The sequence below is a fragment of the Sphaerodactylus townsendi genome, linkage group LG04 (genome assembly GCF_021028975.2).
Source record: "Sphaerodactylus townsendi isolate TG3544 linkage group LG04, MPM_Stown_v2.3, whole genome shotgun sequence".
NCBI classification, from domain to species: Eukaryota; Metazoa; Chordata; class Lepidosauria; order Squamata; family Sphaerodactylidae; genus Sphaerodactylus; species Sphaerodactylus townsendi.
Genome location: NC_059428.1, coordinates 102,311,264 through 102,329,496, shown reverse-complemented (window position 1 = coordinate 102,329,496; position 18,233 = coordinate 102,311,264). Strand labels below are relative to the sequence as shown.

General features: G+C 40.4%; 1 protein-coding gene across 6 annotated transcripts in view; it reads left to right on the top strand.

The window, feature by feature from the left end:
• MCF2L (MCF.2 cell line derived transforming sequence like) overlaps positions 1–18,233 on the top strand; it is a 154,799-nt gene that overhangs the window by 55,573 nt on the left and 80,993 nt on the right. Inside the window, exon 1 of one of the 6 annotated variants that reach the window (XM_048493090.1) lies at positions 15,438–15,584. The exons of 4 other annotated variants lie outside the window; for them this stretch is intronic. In XM_048493090.1, the coding sequence (XP_048349047.1) occupies positions 15,512–15,584 (73 nt within the window). In that variant the 5' untranslated portion in view covers positions 15,438–15,511. Of the gene's footprint in view, positions 1–15,437; positions 15,585–16,329; positions 16,348–18,233 lie in introns of those variants that run through there. One more of the 6 variants, XM_048493092.1, reaches the window with a different exon arrangement.

Sequence of the window (18,233 nt, the reverse complement as noted above, 5' to 3'; positions counted from 1 at the left end):
TAGTTTTTCTTCTGCCTTGTTGGAATCAGCTATCTCCTGGAAAGTATCAATCTCCTGGTGGAAGCGTAGATGATGGGGCCGACAGTGTTAGACCTCTGCCTGTGTAATCACTGATATGTGGTGCTTATGAGAAGGATCTCCAAATACCATTCTACAGTGGAAGAGGAAGACAGTGTTTGGCATTTACAGAAGAGAGTTCTGCAATAACAAGGGTGAAAAGAATGGTAGAAGGGATTTCAAGATGAAGGAAAAACTTCAGTGTTATGGGAAATATTTTCTGGAAAGGTACCCTGTAAAAATTGGATGAAACTTCCTCAGTGAAACAAACAGAGATTGTGAGTTCTTGCTTAAAACCTGGTTCCAAAGAGGAATAGGAGTTTTAACTCTTCTCATATTATGCCTCTTCCTCTAGCTTTGTCTCTTTGTGTGTGAGCTATGTAGCTAGTTTTCACTACTGCTGAAGAGAAGCTGTGAAGTAATCTGTGCATCAAAAAAGGTACTCTTGTATGCTCAAGGATGAAATTATTTTATAGGTTCAAGAATTTGTCATTCATTGCGTCTTTCATATGAATTTAAGAACTGGCTTCAGATCCTCCAAGTGTCCCTTTGTATTGTAATGGAAGAAGAATATAATTAACTATTCAGTATCTCCCAGGTTTATAATTTCATGCATACTTTTTCAATGATACTGTGGCACCTTGAAGTAGATTTGAAGTGCCATTACAAGGGTGGGGGGAAGTGAAAAAGACACAAAATGTCACAACATGGATATTTAAGAGAGGGGCAAGAAAATCATTACCGGATCCTGCACCGAGTAATCAGCGTTCTCCACAATGCTTCCTCAGCAGCGTTACGATCTCTGTCGAAGAGGCATGGGCGACACCCACGCCGCACCTGGTCTGGTGAGAACTGTTTCGCAGTAAAAATTCACAATCTATTTTTAAATTGTGCCAGCTTGGTCGTATTATTTGTTGTTGTTTTTTAAGCCAAATAATGTGTTAAATGATCCTGAATACATTTGTTGGACTATTCAGATTGCAAGTCTGGTTATGATCCCACTATTGCCAACATCGTGAGCTGTTGTGGGAAAAAATGCATTATCTGATATTCTATAGTTTCTATGAAATGTGTGTGGTTACAGCTGTTTTCATGTTTGGTTTCAAAATGAGTATTTGCAATCTATTAACCACTGCTCTGAAGTAAAAAAAATCTTTGAATGGTGTGCAATTTGCTTTACACACAAGATACTGGACTATATTTCATTATTTCTGTTCCTTTTGTTAAAATTGTTTTCTTTCTAGGACGCCGCATTCCCCATGTGCTTTTTAAATTTGTTTTGCTGATAACAAAACATCTTTAAGTCCAAGTTCTGTTCTACAAAGAATAATACCACACAAATCAGAAATATACATTATTTGTTTCTTGTACATCAGCCTCTTTCAAACTTAATGGTAAAAAGCTGCCATTTTCAGGGGGGTTTTAAACTCTATTTTTGACTGTGTCTAACAGAACACAGGTATGAATATTCACTCCTATGTAAACAGCTAAGAACTAATCTCTTGTTTGTGCATTTCTCAGCTGATAACCCTACCTTGTCTTTAGTACTTAATTACCTTAAAGACTTACAGTAATTGGTGCAGATGAAACCACCAGTGACAGAGATTAAAAAAAAAACAACTCTAGCTCTCACTTCTACTTTTAAGGTGCAATGTTGTGTAAGGACCAAACTACATGTTACTTCTAACTGCCATTAGGACTTGGAGCCAGACAGAAGCTGCAGTTTCCCTATGTCATGAGAACTCAATTCTAAAGCACCACAGAGGTCTGATTTGGATCAGGACTGCACTGTGTGTGGGAAACAGATGCTTGAGCCTTTCTACCATGCCATTTTTCTGACCTGAAACAGCCTCTAGGCAGTGGTTCTCAACCTGGCGTCGGGACCCCTTTGGGGGTCGAACAACCCTTTCACAGGGGTCGCCTAAGACCATCGGAAAACGGTCTTTTTATATTTTATATATACCAATTTTAAGGTTGGGGGTCACCACAACATGAGGAACTGTATTAAAGGGTCGCGGCATTAAGAAGGTTGAGAACCACTGCTCTAGGGGTATTTGCCTATGCAACCCCCTAGTGGAGCAAAAATTACCCCCCAGAGTAATTTTTGTGCAATCTAAAAAAGTATTTTGGCTGTGTTTTGCATGTTGAAAGAAATGATACCCTAATATCTTCCTAGAAGAAGAAAAGGAAAAGGAGTTTGGATTAATACCCCACCTTTCTCTCCTGTAAGTAGTCTCAAAATGGCTGATAAACTCCTTCCCTTCCCCACAACAGACATCTTGTGAGGTAGGTGGGACTGAGAGAGTTCTGAGAGAACTGGTCACCCAGCAAACTTCATATATAGGAGCAGGGAAACAAATCCAGCCTTCTTTACAAAGTGTTTTTACTGCATGTCTGGTAATGAATTACAAGTGAAGTTAGTTAATGACAAGACCGGGTGTTTAGTGGTCACCCCCACACTATTAATCTGTAATAGGCTTTTGACAAACACCTGTTTATCTTGCTCAGAGTATGAAGTAAGTCCATCTCAAGCACAAGTATTGATTAAAACCTACCAGCTGCTCCTTTTACTTCACTTTCAGAGTGAGAGATGAGGTTCAAAGGCTACAGTCTGGCTTTGTAGGGTTATGTGAGGTATCAAATTCAACAGGCCTCTTTTGTTGGCTTTGAAGATAATACCCTTGTTTCACCTGTCCACTGCAAATTATCAGAATCCAAGTGTGTGCAAACCAGTGTCTGCCAAAGCTAGAGAATAGCGTTTTTGGAAAAATAGAATTTCTTTGCATTCAGTGAATTTAGCTAGGTTAACCAGGCCATTATAACCAAAGGACAAATATATTATCAGTTAGGCACAATGTGGCCAGTTTAATTGAAAACTTTGTTGCTGGTCACGAAGGGAAGAGCATGGTGCTCTGTGGTCTGGTGCTGGAGAAGTAAAACCTGAAACCAGAACTAAATCTGAAGCTGGAACTCCCAATGAAGGACTGAGATCCTTGAGCATAAGAAGGGGTTCAGTGATTCAGCAAACCAATTGCAAAGTTGGATAACTAAGCTCAGGTACATATCCAGCTACAAAGAGATGTGGATCCCTCAAGGAAAGAAGGTAGGTGTGTGGAATCCAGTAATTTCAGCAGAAAAATATCTGTAAGCTACAAAATTGGAGGTGCTTGAGATGCCCCTTTTATAGGATCTTAAGGAGCTGAAGTTCAATGGGAAATTATTTTGTTGTCACAGTTCTGTGCAGAGTTTAGGCTCTACAAGGGGTTTGGATCAAGGGAGCAGGTTCCTGTTTCCTATTAGTGAGTTTGAATTTTGGCTGAGTTTAGACAGGTGAGCATGAAGTCCAGATATGACCATGTTAGGTCCAAAGACAGGGTTCAGTAGGACAACTCAGGTGGTCTCAGATTTGACAACGGCTGAGCAGCAGGTTCTTGGCATTCCCCATGAACACACGTGAAGTTGTCATATACTGAACGAGACCACTGGCCCATCTGCCTCAGTACTGTCAACCCAGACTGGCAGAAGCTGTTGAGAGTATCCAGCAGAGGTTTTTCACATTACCTACTACTTGATCTTTTAACCTGGAGATGTTGAAGTTTGAACCTGGGATCTTCTGCATGCCTGGGATCTTCCGTTGAACCACTTATTTCAGGAGAGTCCCCATTGAAGAAGAAGCATTTGGATTTATACCCCACTTTTCTCACCTGTAAGGAGTGTTGAAGTAGTTTACAAACTCCTTCCCTTCCCCCCCCCCCCACAACAGACACCTTGTGAGGTAGGCTGAGAGAGTTCTGAAGAACTGTGACTAGCTAGTCCAAGGTTACCCAGCAGGTTTCATGTGTCGGAGCAGGGAAACCAATCCAATTCACCAGATTAAAATTTGCCACTCATGTGGAGGAGTGAGGAATCAAATGTGGTTTTTCAGATTAGAGTCCACTGCTCTTAACCAGTACATCACGCTGTCTCTTGATGGTAAACTGGGTTATTTTATCCAGATCTCTGGCAGCTAAGTAAATTGGTCCTTAGGGGTATGCAAATATTGAGGAGGGGGCAAACCTCTCTGCAACAAATTCAGTCAGAACATCTTTTCAGAGAAGGATTGCTAGGTATTACCTGCTAGAAATGAAATCTATTAGTGCCCCTGAGCTTTTTTTGAGGGTAGGAATGTAGCTCCATCCATGATGGGTTGAATGCCAACTGTTTTATTTCCACTGTGATTAACCAGAGCCCTTTTTCCACCATCCACCCAGTTATCACTTCCAACAGTCTGTGTCAGACATCTTCTGTCTCCTGATTCTGTTGGAAACTGTCTTCTGAGTACCGATGGCACTTAACTGGGCTGCTGGGTGAGCTGTCCCAGCAACTTTGTTTGCCTTTTTCACAGTTGCCATGCAACTTCAACTGACCTTTATTAAGCATATCAGTAAAAATAAAACAAAATACAGGACAGAGTTGGTGTTAAAACATGACATAAAACTGGACAAAGCACGTAAGGTTGGTACAGAAGAGGTGATCAAGCTTCCATTATGTCTTTGACTTGAGCATTTCTAAAAAAAATTCAGCAGTTTTTGCCAGTAACTTTGTGTAGTTGTTTTTAGAAGCATGAGGGACCAGATGGAACCACAGCACAAAGTGTGTGGCATCAAGCAACAGTTCCTAAGCATCACCTTTTGGAATCAGAAGCCAGAGGTGTAGCTGGGCCATACTGCGCCCGGTACGAACTCTGCATTTTCCACTGCCTGCAGCGCCCCCCTCCCTCACACTTACCTTAGTTCAGCCTGAAAGTACAGGCTGGAAAAAGCAGCCTGTTTCTTGAGGCTGAAAACAGCCAGGTGAGAACTATGCTTCCCAGGAGATCCTGGGGCTTACCTTAGTTTAGGAATAGCAGGCTTGAAAAGCAGCCTGTTTACTTGAGGCTAAAAGCTGCCTGGTGAGAAGTACACTTCCCCGGAGACCTTGGGGCTCGCAAGGTCTCCTGGGAAGTGTAGTTCCCACCAGACCATTTTTTTTTAGCCCTCAGAGTGAGACTGAGGCCGGCCTTCCAGCCCCTCAACTTTCAGAGCTAAATCTAAGGTAGAAGTGGGGGGGCAATTTTCTGCCCCCCCTGGTGTGCACCCGGTGCAATGTGACCCCCATCCTCCCGGTTGCTCCACCTCTGTCAGAAGCGCTTGTAGGATCAGAACACAGTGCCTTCCTACACTTATGTTATCCGCCAGTCAAAAAGGGTACTATGGTCCATGATGCTGAAAGAGGTCTAGAAAACTCATTAGACTTATATTGTATTAGATTTATACCCTGCCCATTTCCAGCAAAGCCGGACTCAGAACATAAATATCTTTACCTTTGAACTTGTCTTGATCCTTTATTGTTGAAAAGCAACTATCAGGGCAGTTATGAGGAGACAAAAATAATATTATAGGTTTTGAAAATGAGATTTTATATTTTAGAAATATGTATAAGAGAGGAAAAAACAAATTGTTTTTGAATTTCAAAGGATTTTCTGTCTGTAGGCATCAGTCGTGTACAATGAGGCTTCCGGAAGACTGTTCTCATGGATGGGAACAAATGTCTTGCAACCTTTCCTAAAGGCCAGGAGTTACATCAATGGGCCTCTCAGGGAGGACACTTGATAGCCTTATGCCCTCCAACATTTCACAGATGAAAGCCTTCTCTTGGGAAGTATGTGTGCCTTCTTGGGAAAAACGGTCTCTCACTTTGAAAACCCTTTTTTCAATTTGATAAATTACTTTCTGGCACTGAGAGCATGTGTTCTTCTAGGACACGTGCACTCCATTGAGAACCTGATCTTGTTAAAGTTTGAAGCCAGACAGCTGAGAGCCTGAGTCCTGAGTGTAGTAACCTAAGAAAACACTGGAATCCTGTACTTGCGTTCAGAGCTGCTGCCTATCCCAAATCCTGAATGTGTGTGGTTTTATAACACGCCAGCTGTTTGGTGCACCTATTTTATGTAAACATCCTGAGTGGCTGTTGACAATTTTATAACTGAAGAGAGAATAATGTAGTGCCATGGAATCATGGGTAGGAATAGCATTTGTAAAGCATACCTAATTTTAAAGGAACAAAGTTCATTGCTTAAGTACAGTCGGGCCAGACCAAGTAAGTTTTCCTTTATTAGAAAGGAGGAAGATGGAGATTTCACTCCTTCCCAAACTTGAAATGAAGATCAGCTGTGTTGCAATTTCAGCAGAAGAAATGGAAAGTTACTTTCTTTTTTCCTGTTGCAGTTCCTGGCTAGTTTCTATGGCTCAAGGTAAACAAAAGTATCTGATCTTGCACTGGAATTGAATGATTCAATTGGCTTTCAGACCAATTGCTTGGGCTTTCTTATGTGACAGTCATCTGTAGGTTCTGTCACATGGTCAGATGATTCTCATCATGCCTTTAAACCCGCATCAGTGACAAAAGTGTCACAACATTTTCTTCACTGGACAGCAGAGGCTGCAGATGACCAGTTTTTCAAATAGTCTCAAGGCTGAATGGTATGTGATGCTGGAATCCTACCATTTGAACTCTGGTTGTGGATCTGGGTGGCTGTGCTGGAGAATAATGTTGGCAGTTCCCCAGGGAGATTTCCTCCCATCTAGGCTGTGTTAAGTCTCAGTACATTAAATACAAGTAACTATGGTTTCTATGGTCCCCCACCTCCCCCCCCCCCACCCGCTCTTAAATCAGCCAGGGAGTCAACCTCCCATCAGGAGAAAAAAGAGCAGGATAAAATACAAAGTTTTGTTTCCCCAGCACCATTATCCTATTCTAGGTCAGGACCTTTGTAATTTCTTTTTTTAGCCCAGTAATATGTCTGAAGAGTATGTATCATGTGTAGTTTGAGTTTTAGAAGAAAGAATAGTTTGCTTTAGCTACAAACAAAAAGAGTCTCTTGTGAAAGTTGAAATCCCTTTTCTTCTCTGTTCAGTAACTGACTTTATTCACAGATTTCAGAACTACTTGGGTAGAGGGACAGTCAGAGCCTTCATCCTTTGATTTTAATACTGTTGAATCTTGCTAGTTGTAGGCAAACGCCATAAGACAAACCAAATGCACAAATATTGAATTAAAATTTGTTAAGAATGACTTGAGCACTATGATGAATAGGAAGCTATGCATAAATCTACAAAGCACTTGCTAATGAAAAGTCCATGCTGTAATGAAATGTCTTAATACAGAAAATTGACCATAAGAAGGTAGTACCCCCAAAATAAAAGCCAAGAGCTAGTGGTTTCAGGTTTAGCTAAGAACTGGTTTTCATTTTATAGGAAATATTGAAAAGTGGGTAACCTGGTGCTCTTGCTTTTTGTTCTTCAGTTATAGTGGGTAGTAAAGTATAGTGTTTTTATCAGTGATATATTATTCCAAAGCACCGATGGCACTTAATTTCCTCGTGCTTCTGACTGTAGACAAATTTCCTTTTCAGACACTTGTGTATATGTATATGATGGATCCCTTTAGAAAATCTACTGATAGGGATACCTTTCTAGACTGTACAAACTATTTTTACATAATAACCTCCCCTTTAGTTCTTCTTAAAGAATTAAACATAATACATCTTGCACTTCTATCTATATAACTGAATCTGAGACATTAGGAAGAACATTTTTTTATGAGGATCTCCTTGTAGAGTTGTTGAATTAGCTTTGGCTCATGCTAATGACATACCCAGGAAGGAATTGTTTATTAAACCTCTCAGGTCAGCAAAATAAGGATTTTTTTTCACCTTCGTCTGATTTTAAATCTTTGTTATTGAAAAACTGGATTCTAAACCTTTGTCTAATTACGAAATGGAAAAATGGCTTCAACAGAGAATCAAAACAGGAACTTAGCCGGCATCCTGTCCTTTGTTATGTTCTTTTCTCCAATTTTGTAAATTGTTTTACAGAATTGCCACATGGAAATCTTTGTGTGTCCTTCTGTTTTACAGAATTGCTGTATTGAAAATAGTACAGAAGATCTGTATTGAAATTGTTATTTGTTATATTTGGTTTATGAATCTTTCTATTTCTAAGTGTTGCCATTTTGACTTGTGCACCTTTGGTATTTGGAAGTTTTTCTAATAATTTTTTTCAGATACTGAAAGAAGTTAGGACAATAGATATACAGGTTTCCCCCACCTTACCGGGTCCCCCCTTCCTTTCAAAACTGGATACTTTCCCCCAGAGTTGAAGACTTGGTTTGTATCCACTGCACTGTGGTGTGGGGTCAGGCAGCCTCTTTGGGGACTATGGAAACTCTGTAAAATGGATGTAGAATGACTGAACCCTGGAATATGTAATATAGGACTGTGCTGGAAAGGGCAAATGGTATTTCTGGACTAGATTATTTCCTGTTCCTTATTGGGTTTCATATGTGTGTTATGCAAATAATACCAACCATACCCACAATAAAAGTACATAAAGAAACTATACAAACAATAGTTCTTAATGTAGAAAGAGATGAGTCAGATCTACTTATATTCATGTAAGGACTAGACAGGGCGCTCCATAGGAAACTGAGAAGGAAAGAAAATGGTCAGTGTTGTAAACAGAAGATACGTTTTATAGAAGAAGTATGTTTTTTGGAGGTAAGTTTTTTGGCTCAGAAGGCAAACATGAACACCATAGTGGCAGCTATATTTCCCTGTAGTTATGACAACAAAACTACTCAAACTTGTAAACTTTTGTTTTGTAACATGCTCTTAGTTACCTTCCATAGAGGATTTAATTGTTAAGAAAGTAATAGCATGACATATCAAATATTTATCAAATGTGTTTTAAATAACTTATTTGTTTTCAGTGATGTAGCTGTGTTATGTAGTATGGATCAGAAGAAAAATCATTTAGGGGCAAAGCTTTTAACTCATAATTTGGCTGAATGTTTTTCTTCCTCTTTGGAAGAATGTTGATCTATGTTGGCATTTATTCTTCTTTCTTTAGGAAATAAGTCGGAATATTTTGTGCACTGAATCTTTCTGTATCTCCTAATAATCCATAATGAAGAGCAAAGATGGACCTATTTTTCTCTTGCTGCTTTTTTCACATGTCCTTATCAGAATCTTCTCCCTCAGAACCAAGAGAAGTGCTTTGTTCAATCTGATCACAATTTCAAAACCAGTGGCCACTAAAGAATTTACCAGAAACTGCCTAGTGTTCCATGGTGCACCATTATCTGTCTTTTGCTCCAGAGGGAAAACAGTGTCTCATAGAAGAACAAGCTTAAGGATAAACTTGAGAAACATGTAACCAGAATGTTCCATTCTTCAAGTGATTGTAGTACTTTTGTGTGTTGTGAGATTTTGCATACCTGCTGAATAGGCAGGTAAGGAACCTGCTCAGGCTCTCTATAAATGCCACGTGATTAGCGGGAAGCAGGTGTATTAAATAGCAACAGAGACATAGTGACAGAGATACTTTCACCAGAGTCTCTTGTGTTTTTCTAATTATAGATTGCACAGTTATGGACACCTGAGCATAGAAACATGAGTGTCTGAAATGCAAAGAGTTGCACAATGCAGACTGGGCCTTCCATACTTCTTTTGCAGAGTTATTTGTGGAGAAGGGGAGATGCTGATACATGTTGCACATCCTGCAGTAGGTTCGTGATGAACTATGCTGTATCTCACAGCCACGGGAATTGGGTACACAAGTCTGTACAATATTAATCAGCCTTCCCTGTCCTTTCCAAATACTTAAGAAAGGAGTGCCATAGAAGATCTGATCCTTGTCATGAAAGCTACCTCTTAATCCTGGTGGTCATGTTTGTCTTTAATGCATGTCAGGCTTTTATGGACCAGTCATTTCCAATCTCATGTTCCAGAAAATAATTTGAAAATCCTTGTTATTTTGAATGTTAGTCAAGATTAATTGTGTCCCCTAGTAACAATGTCAGGTTTACAAATCCATCCTTCGAGTGCACAGTGCTGGCAGAAGCTGATCTTTCCCTTTGGTTGTCCAACTGCGGCCCCTTTTGTGACATGCAAAAAACAGATGAGGGATGTGCATGAAGGAGAAGCCACACAGAACAGTGGGCAGTGGTGAGAAGGGGAAGTTTGGTAAAATCTCCCCTTCTTGCTCTTCTGCCCAGCAGCTCTGCAGCTGGCTTGAGAGATTCCATTGATAATAAGAAGCAGAAGAGACAGTTTGACTTGCTTCCCTTTTCTCACCCAACTGTCTGGGTTTTTCATCTTTTTGGCCGTCCAGCTGCTAGCCCAGGATTTTGAATGGTCAGAAGGGGCTGGTGGTGGATTTGGGATGACTTGTATCCATGAATGTCTTCCTTAAGTGTTTGCATAGATTCCAACTCAGAGGATTGAATGGTCATACCTTAAAATCGCATGTTGTACTTATAGGACAGATTGCAAGATTTTGGGCAGTATCCTGTCATCTGTGCAGAAAGCACAGGAAACTTTCTCATGTTGTTCCACATTTTGTAAGAAGAAGATGAAGAGTTTGGATTTATATCCCCCCTTTCTCTCATATAGAAGACTCAAAGGGGCTTACAAACTGCTTCCCCTCCCCCTCACAACAAACACCCTGTGAGGTGGGGCTGAGAGAACTCCAAAAAGCTGTGACTAGCCCAAGGTCACCCAACTGGTGTCTTTCCCCAGATAAGCCTCCACAGCTCAAGGGGCAGAGTGGGGAATCAAACCCGGTTCCTCCAGATTAGAATGCACCTGCTCTTAACCAATGTGCCACTGCTGCTCCTTCTTTCTTACCGCCTGGAAAGGTCATAGTTGGGGTTGTGGGATGGGGTTTGTGGGATCTGTGCACAGGAACAGCCCCAAGAATCAGGAAGCTGGACTCAGAATGAAGAAGCATTCTTGAAAAGATAGGAGAAACAATCTCAGCTCTTTGTCCTCCTTCAATCCATTTCTCCTCTCCACCCAATCTGTACAACTGTTTCTCCGTGCTGGTGCCTTGACCATGAGACTAATTTTTTTTGAGGGCTGTAAAGGAGCTGTAGCAATCTAGAGAAATGTGCAAAAAAAGGAGGGGAGGAAGGAGGAGGGGGCCTGGCATCTGGACATGGCCCACTCACCCTAGTGGAAGGAGGGTGCGGGGTGGCATGCAAGGGAGGGGGAGGGGACCCAGCATCTGGACATGGCCTGAAAACCCTAGCGGAGGGGGAGAGGACGAGGGAGGAGAGGGAGGGGTGGCATGCAAGGTAGGGGGAGGAGGCCCAGCATCTGGACATGGCCCACCCACCCTAGTAGATGGAGGGGGAGGGGAGGGAGGGGATTGGGTGACATGCAAGAGAAGTGGAGGGGCGAGGGTGGCATGCAAGGGAAGGGGAGGGAGGGAGGGAGGGTGGCATGCAAGGGAGGGGGAGGTTCTACTTACAGAGACGCCGTCGCCACCCGCACTCCTCTATGTGGATATTTGTCATGTTTTATTCTGTGGACAGATTTATATTCAAGAATCTTATGGGTGTTTGAGCCAATTTCAAATCCCTGAAATTCTCAGCTTACATGACTGAGCAAAAACTACAAGAAGCAGTTCAGTGAATGACAACTTGCTTTGCAAATATATGTCATAGTTTGGTAGCGGATAAGGTACGTTGACAAAAGATCATCATATCTTGAGCGGAGGAGGACGGAACCACACCAAGGCTAGAATAATCTTTTACTCATTTCAGTACTGGTTCAAAGAGCTAGGGGAGGGAACTTTTCAGGTTTACCTTCTCTTAAACTGCCTGGGTTTTGTTAACCTGAGAAGCAGGTTGTGCTCTTGTCATACAGATAGTCCTTTATATTGTTCGCATTTCCTAAATAGTGAAACAAGTAGTTTGGCAGTTTAAAGTGAGGAAGCTTGCCCTGAGGATCCTTCTTAGGGTCTTTGATGAAAGTAATGGAAGGCATTCACTAGTTTGGAGGTTTTCGTTACCCATTCTTGCCAAGGACAAATGCCCATCATCTTGAGCTATGGGAGCAGTAGCAGCTGCTTTAAAACCTAGAAAAATTAGTACTAGGGAACAGACTACCAGTCACATAGGTGGCATGTGTAATTCTATGATGATACAAACCTTAGTGAAACAGTTCTACTACCCCTGGAGAGCCAGTGTGGTGTAGTGGTTGAGCAGGTGACTCTAGACTGGAGAACTGGGTTTTGTTCCCCACTCCTCCAAATGAGCATCAGGCTTATCTGGTGAACGGGATTTGTTCTTTGGATTGTTTTCAGCCCCATCTATCTCACGAGGTGTCTGTTGTGAGGGAGAGGAAGGGAAGGAGTTTGTAAACCTCCTATGGAAAGAAGAAGAGTTTGAATTTATACCCCACCTTTCTCTCCTGTAAGGAAAGGTAGGGTATACAAACTCTTCTTCTTTCCATAGGGTAGCTTTCCATAGGATAGAGTGGTCCTCTTAGTAAAGACAAAAAGCCTACTATAAAGGGCTAGACTCAAGAATAGTTGGGGAAATCCATGTAGACATTAATTCTTTTGGTGAGATCCATGAGCACAGCGCTTGTTGGCAGAAGATTGAACCAGTCAGGTTTACAGAGACCGTGTGCAAGCATCTGTCCAGCCACAAGGTTGTGCTTGGCTGCTATTTAGGAACCCACTGTGAATGCCCTTCTTAACATTTGTCTTTAGTCTAAGGTAGTAACATAGGTGGAGTTGTGTGTAGCTTTTAAGAGCAACAAATTTTAAAATATAAACATATATTAGAAAGTATTAAGACTGGTTCGCATGATTGTTCTATGTTTGTCTATTAGCAGTTGGAGTGTGTAAAGAGTATCTACTGAAAGCTTGGGGATTTCTGAGGTCATATGACACAAAAGCTCAGGCTCTGGTAACATCTGTGATTGCCTGTTCTCCCCTCCTGATTGCCATTTAATGTTGTCATCAAGCGATACATATATGAATCCACCTAGAGATTTCTTAAAGTCAATTTTTATGTCTCACAGATCATTATTTCCACATGGGGAAAGGTAAAGTAGCAAGATTTCTTTTGTGCTTTTGTAATATTATCAGTTTCAAAGTGGGTGCCTCGTCCACATTTTACTTATTTTGTAATGAATAGCCTAAGTCTGTTTAACATTTAAAGTACATCTAAGTTATAGAATACAGGTAAAAATAAGTATTTTGTTAAATCACTTCAGTTAGAGTAATTCATTTGTATCCTAATTGCAACTGCATGCCCAAAATCCACTGGTAAACCTGGAGAACTGTATGTGTAAGAGATTACTTTCCCACATGTAAAGGTTCAGGGAAGAAGGATTTTTTTTGTCCTGAGTTATATATGGCTTTATGTGAATAGATGTAATTGTTACACCATGACTTATTGACCATGCTTTCATTCTTGACCTTTCTGTAACTTTGAGGAAGGGGAATGTTTCTTCCCAGAGAAGAAAAGAGACACTCTGTTTTTTCTTTGTTGTTTTTTAAAACAGTTGCTTCTGTCACTTGCACTTACTATCTTACCTTGCTTATCTCTCTTGCTGAGATTGCTAACAGGTAATCTTGAGGTCCCTAATTAACTGCTAATCTGTAGTACAACAATTACCTAAAAGGGCTAAGCAAGGGTTCACTTAATATGAGTGGGTGAAAGTTTTTTCTTTTCTTAACGGACGTGTTGTACATGACATTGAGATGCATGGGAGGAAAAAGACATATCCTGTTTCATATCAACTTTTGTAATTCCCGGCATCTGAACAGGTTACTGAGTTTTATGGACTTGCAGTGGAGCTGGGTGGGTGGGGAGGAATTAATATAGTCAGCTTTTCCCCTGGTGAAAAAGGGAGAAGGGAACTCCTTTACTACCCAGCATAGCTATACTAGGAATCATTGGTACCTGAATTGACCAAAGCCGTATGGGACAGGGAATAGTAAGGAGGAGAACTGGATCCAACCTTGTGTCTTTTCTACACAGTTACTGAAAACATGTAGCAAGTACAGTTTTCCCATAATGTCATAATAGCTGCAAGTCACTCTGATAGTGGTGCAACATTCCATCCGCACGTAATAGATGGATCTTGCTAGTATTTGTTGATTTAAATAAACAGACTCTCTGGATGGACATTCCTGCACAGGAGCTGAGCAATCTACACCAAAGAATGAGAGAACCTGTTCTAAGAAAACTACACAGCAGATGCTCAACAACAATAAAAATTGCAACCAAAACACTTCAAAAGCACTATTTTCCCACGTTCTTAATATTAGAATCAGACACTCAAAAATGTAATATCTCTGCTACCTTAAGAGATGACATGGGAAAGGCTGTAGCTCAGTGGCTGACTGGAGAAGGTTTCTGGGTCACTCCTTAGTATCTCCACTTAGAGACCAGGTACCAGGTGATGTGGAAGAAACCCTGGAGAGCTGTTGCTTGTTTGAGTAGATAGTAGGAGCAGCAGTGGCGTAGTGGTTAAGAGCAGGTGCATTCTAATCTGGAGGAACCGGGTTTGATTCCCCACTCTGCCGTCTGAGCTGGGGAATTCAGATTAGCCTGTGCACTCCCACACCCGCCAGCTGGATGACCTTGGGCTAGTCACAGCTTTCTGGAGCTCTCTCAGCCCCACCTACCTCACAGGGTGTTTGTTGTGAGGGGAGAAGGGCAAGGAGATTGTAAGCCCCTTTGAGTCTCCTACAAGAGAGAAAGGGTGGATATAAATCCAAACTCCTCTTCTTCTGGACTTGGTGAACCAATGCTGTAATTCAATTTAAGGCAGCTTCATGTCTTTAACAGAGAAGAAATATGCATTTATTAAAGAAGAAGAGGAGAAGGATGAAACAACAACATGTGGGAAGGCCCCAAGAGACTTCTTAGATGTTAGAATTCAAGTTACCTGCCTTTCATGGGTTATACTGTTGTTATTCTAATTGAATAAACATTCTGTGGAGCATGATATTAATGCACACTAATAATTCAGTTTAGTTAAAGATATGCTTTTTTAAATTAGGGCCTTTCAATATCATAAGTTACATCAGGAATTTAAAGCTAACCATTGTGAAACTTCCTATTCCAGTTTAAGGAACTGTCTTATTAGAAGGCTCCTTCACAGAGGTAAATGTCAGCTGATCAGTATTGTTCCTTTCAGACTAAAAAGAGATGGCTTACTTGATAGGTTACCAAACTGGGGCTCTTTAAGGGAGGTCGCTGACATACCACAGCAGGAGAGATTTTGAATTAGTTTATTTAAAATAGCTTCTTGTTCTTGGCAGAATTTACTCAGTCATCATGTTCACACTGAGTAAATAAGTACAGTTTTAATGTGTGTCTGCTCCTTATACAATAGAAGAGAAACTGAGAAGGTGCTTGTAAATTCCTAACCCTTTGGTGGAGCTCTGATCCTGTTGAAAGACACACTTGCTTCACATGTAACTTGAAGAAAGGTATTGTGTCACGTCTAGCTTGGCTTTAACTGCGAAAGGTGAAGTTTTAGGCATTTTTTGTGTACCAAAGGCAGAATCGGAGATAAAATAGGGAGTGATCTACAGGACTACTTGTCACTAAATTGATCTGTGGCAATATGACCTTAAGTCTGATCTCTTTGCTTTACAATGATATTGCAGAACTGTGGTACCTTCTGAAGAAAAGCACAGGTGTGTCTAAGTATTTGTTTTCTTTCCATGTTCCTCCTTCTCTGACTTTGCTGTGTTCAAATGACATATTTGATCTAGAATTGTTACAGTTGGCGCTATTCCATTAGAGTATTAGTGGGAAAAATAGATCTTACAATCTTGTACTTCTTTTGTAGTTTGCATCTGTATTTTTGCACCAAAGTGTGTCTGTTTTTTTCAGATTATCACACAGTGCCACGTAGATGTTTGTCTGAGTTTGATACGGCGTTTGTAAAAAGTATTTAGTGAGGGATCACAGCAAACAGAATGACGGCTTCCTTTTTGTATGTACTGGTTGTTGCAGTAGAAACTATTTTCTTTGTCTTGGGATAACTGATCTTGCTGTTTATAATTCTCAGTCTGAAGCATTTTGTTGGCATGTGAGAAAACCTATTTGAATGGGAGAAGGGAAATAATTGCTTTTAAAGGCTTTCACCACACTTTCTACTAAATTAATTAGCAGTAAAGATTCAGACTGTGGTATCTTCTATTTCATTGGTTTAAGCTTTCCATAGAAAGCTTATTTTCAGTAGGACATGAATGAAGCACTAGAGGCTGTCTGCTGTAAATAGTGAAACTACAGTCCAGTGTGAAACTGAGAGTTTCTTTTTTGTGAAAATTGGGGGGAGGGGAGGAGGGAAGAACCAAATACTGCTGATTCAGTTCGCGTTGCCAGTCTTGAGTTCTGCTTGAGATGCATCACTGTTACAGAAGAATAAAAAGATGAAGAATCATGACATTTCAGGTTGGTGATTTGCCCTCAGTTTCTTTAGCATTTTGTGTTTTTGTAAAAAAAAAAAAGAAAGTTCAACAGTATTCTGAAGGTCTAGGAGGACTTGTGTTTAGAGCTAAGAGAGAGGATCTTTCCACTTAGAATATGTTCTTCGGTCATCTCTGAATGAGCCTGTGACATCATTTTGTATGCAAGTTAATTGTTCTTGAGCACAAGAAATAATAGAAACCTAATGTCAGTAAAAACTTGAGGAAATATTAGTAGCTTTCAACCCTTTTTGTGCCTATTCTGTATGTGTGCCCAGTGTTGCCCTGGTTGAATGCACATGTTTACATACAGTAGCAGCTTGCTTAGTATGAATTGTGTTAGAAATGCATCCAACCTGAGAATAAGAGTGCTGGTATTTTCTCAGTCTCAGCTAGCTCAAGTATATTACAGTTAACTGGCCAGAGGGGGGAGAAAGACTGATTGACCTGTTAGTGTGACTTCAAAAGTACCACATGCTTTGCTGTTGGAGTAGAAATGAGTGAAAAATCTGGCAGCTGTTAATCAAATTCTGAGACAGTGACTTTTAGAATCTGAAGTTCAGTTCACTTTGCCATAAAAACACAGGCATAATATTGTATTGAAAAACATGCTGGGAAACTCACGGAGCCTCTTTTCTAAAATAGCTATAATAAAATAAATAAGCATGGAGAATGAGTATGGCTTGAATCGGGAACAGTGAGTGAGTGTTTCACTTGAGTTCTCTACTGTATGTGGTTGAGTGATTAAGGCTGATGGCTCTTTTGTAGTAATCTCTTCCTAATTCTTCCCGACCTGTTCCAGTGTTCAATATTTTACAGGTCTAAACATTAACCTGTATATAAAATGAGACAATGGCAAACCACATCTGAATGTTTCTTGCCTTCAAGACCCTATGGGGTTGGCCATAAGTCAGATGTGATTGACATCAAGGAAAAAATGGAGTTAGCTCTGATCATTGAATATATCCTGGAAGGTGCTTTTTGATAACGCTCATTGCATGTGCTATATGAAGTGAGAGAAATTGTAAAGGTCAACTATCTCAATCTAGCATTGCCTGTGCCACCTGGGCAGGTTTTTCCAAGTCTCTCATAGCAGTATATGCAAGTTGAAACCCAAGTCTGAGCATCACTGCATGTTTACTGTAGGAAGCTGCAATTTTCAGTGTGTGAGATATTCTAATATATGTTAAAGTCTGTTCAGTTGCAGACACCAATCTGATTACCACCAGCACAAGAAATGTGGTACTGGTGGAGATAATCCAGAAGGAACACAGAATGTGCATGCATTCCCACTGAAACTGATGGGAGTTTATAAATGAATCTACCAAGGCAAATGAATATGTGTAATTGTGAATAAAACACAAATGAATGAAAAATTTGAAATGCAAATGAATAAAGTTGCACACATCTGTAACATATTGCTAAATGTTTCCTCTGTTGCTAAGTGAAAGTTTAAAAAGAGCATTTAACTGACCTTCTAATTAAGAAATTACGAAGACCTTTTTTCCTTAATTAGTTAAAGGAAATGGCATTTGTCTCCCTTATAAAGGTTCCTACAGTTTTTTTTTTCATTTTTTCTTTCTTTGCAATTTCAGTATTTTTATATTCCTCCCATATGAACAGTTCCATAAGTAAAAGCCCCAAAGGGATGCAGAATTAAATATGTGCCTCAGGGCTGCAATTTCCACTTGTAGATGATGAATAGAATGCTTTTAAGTTGTTATATGGCAGTTGTAAAATGAAGGATCTCTTTTACAGACTATTACAATACATTCATTTGTGTTTGGTGAGCAACAGTTCATTTCCTAGTTCTAATGTCCAATTTTGTAATTTATATGATTAAATAGAACATCTATAACTCAGGCACTTCAT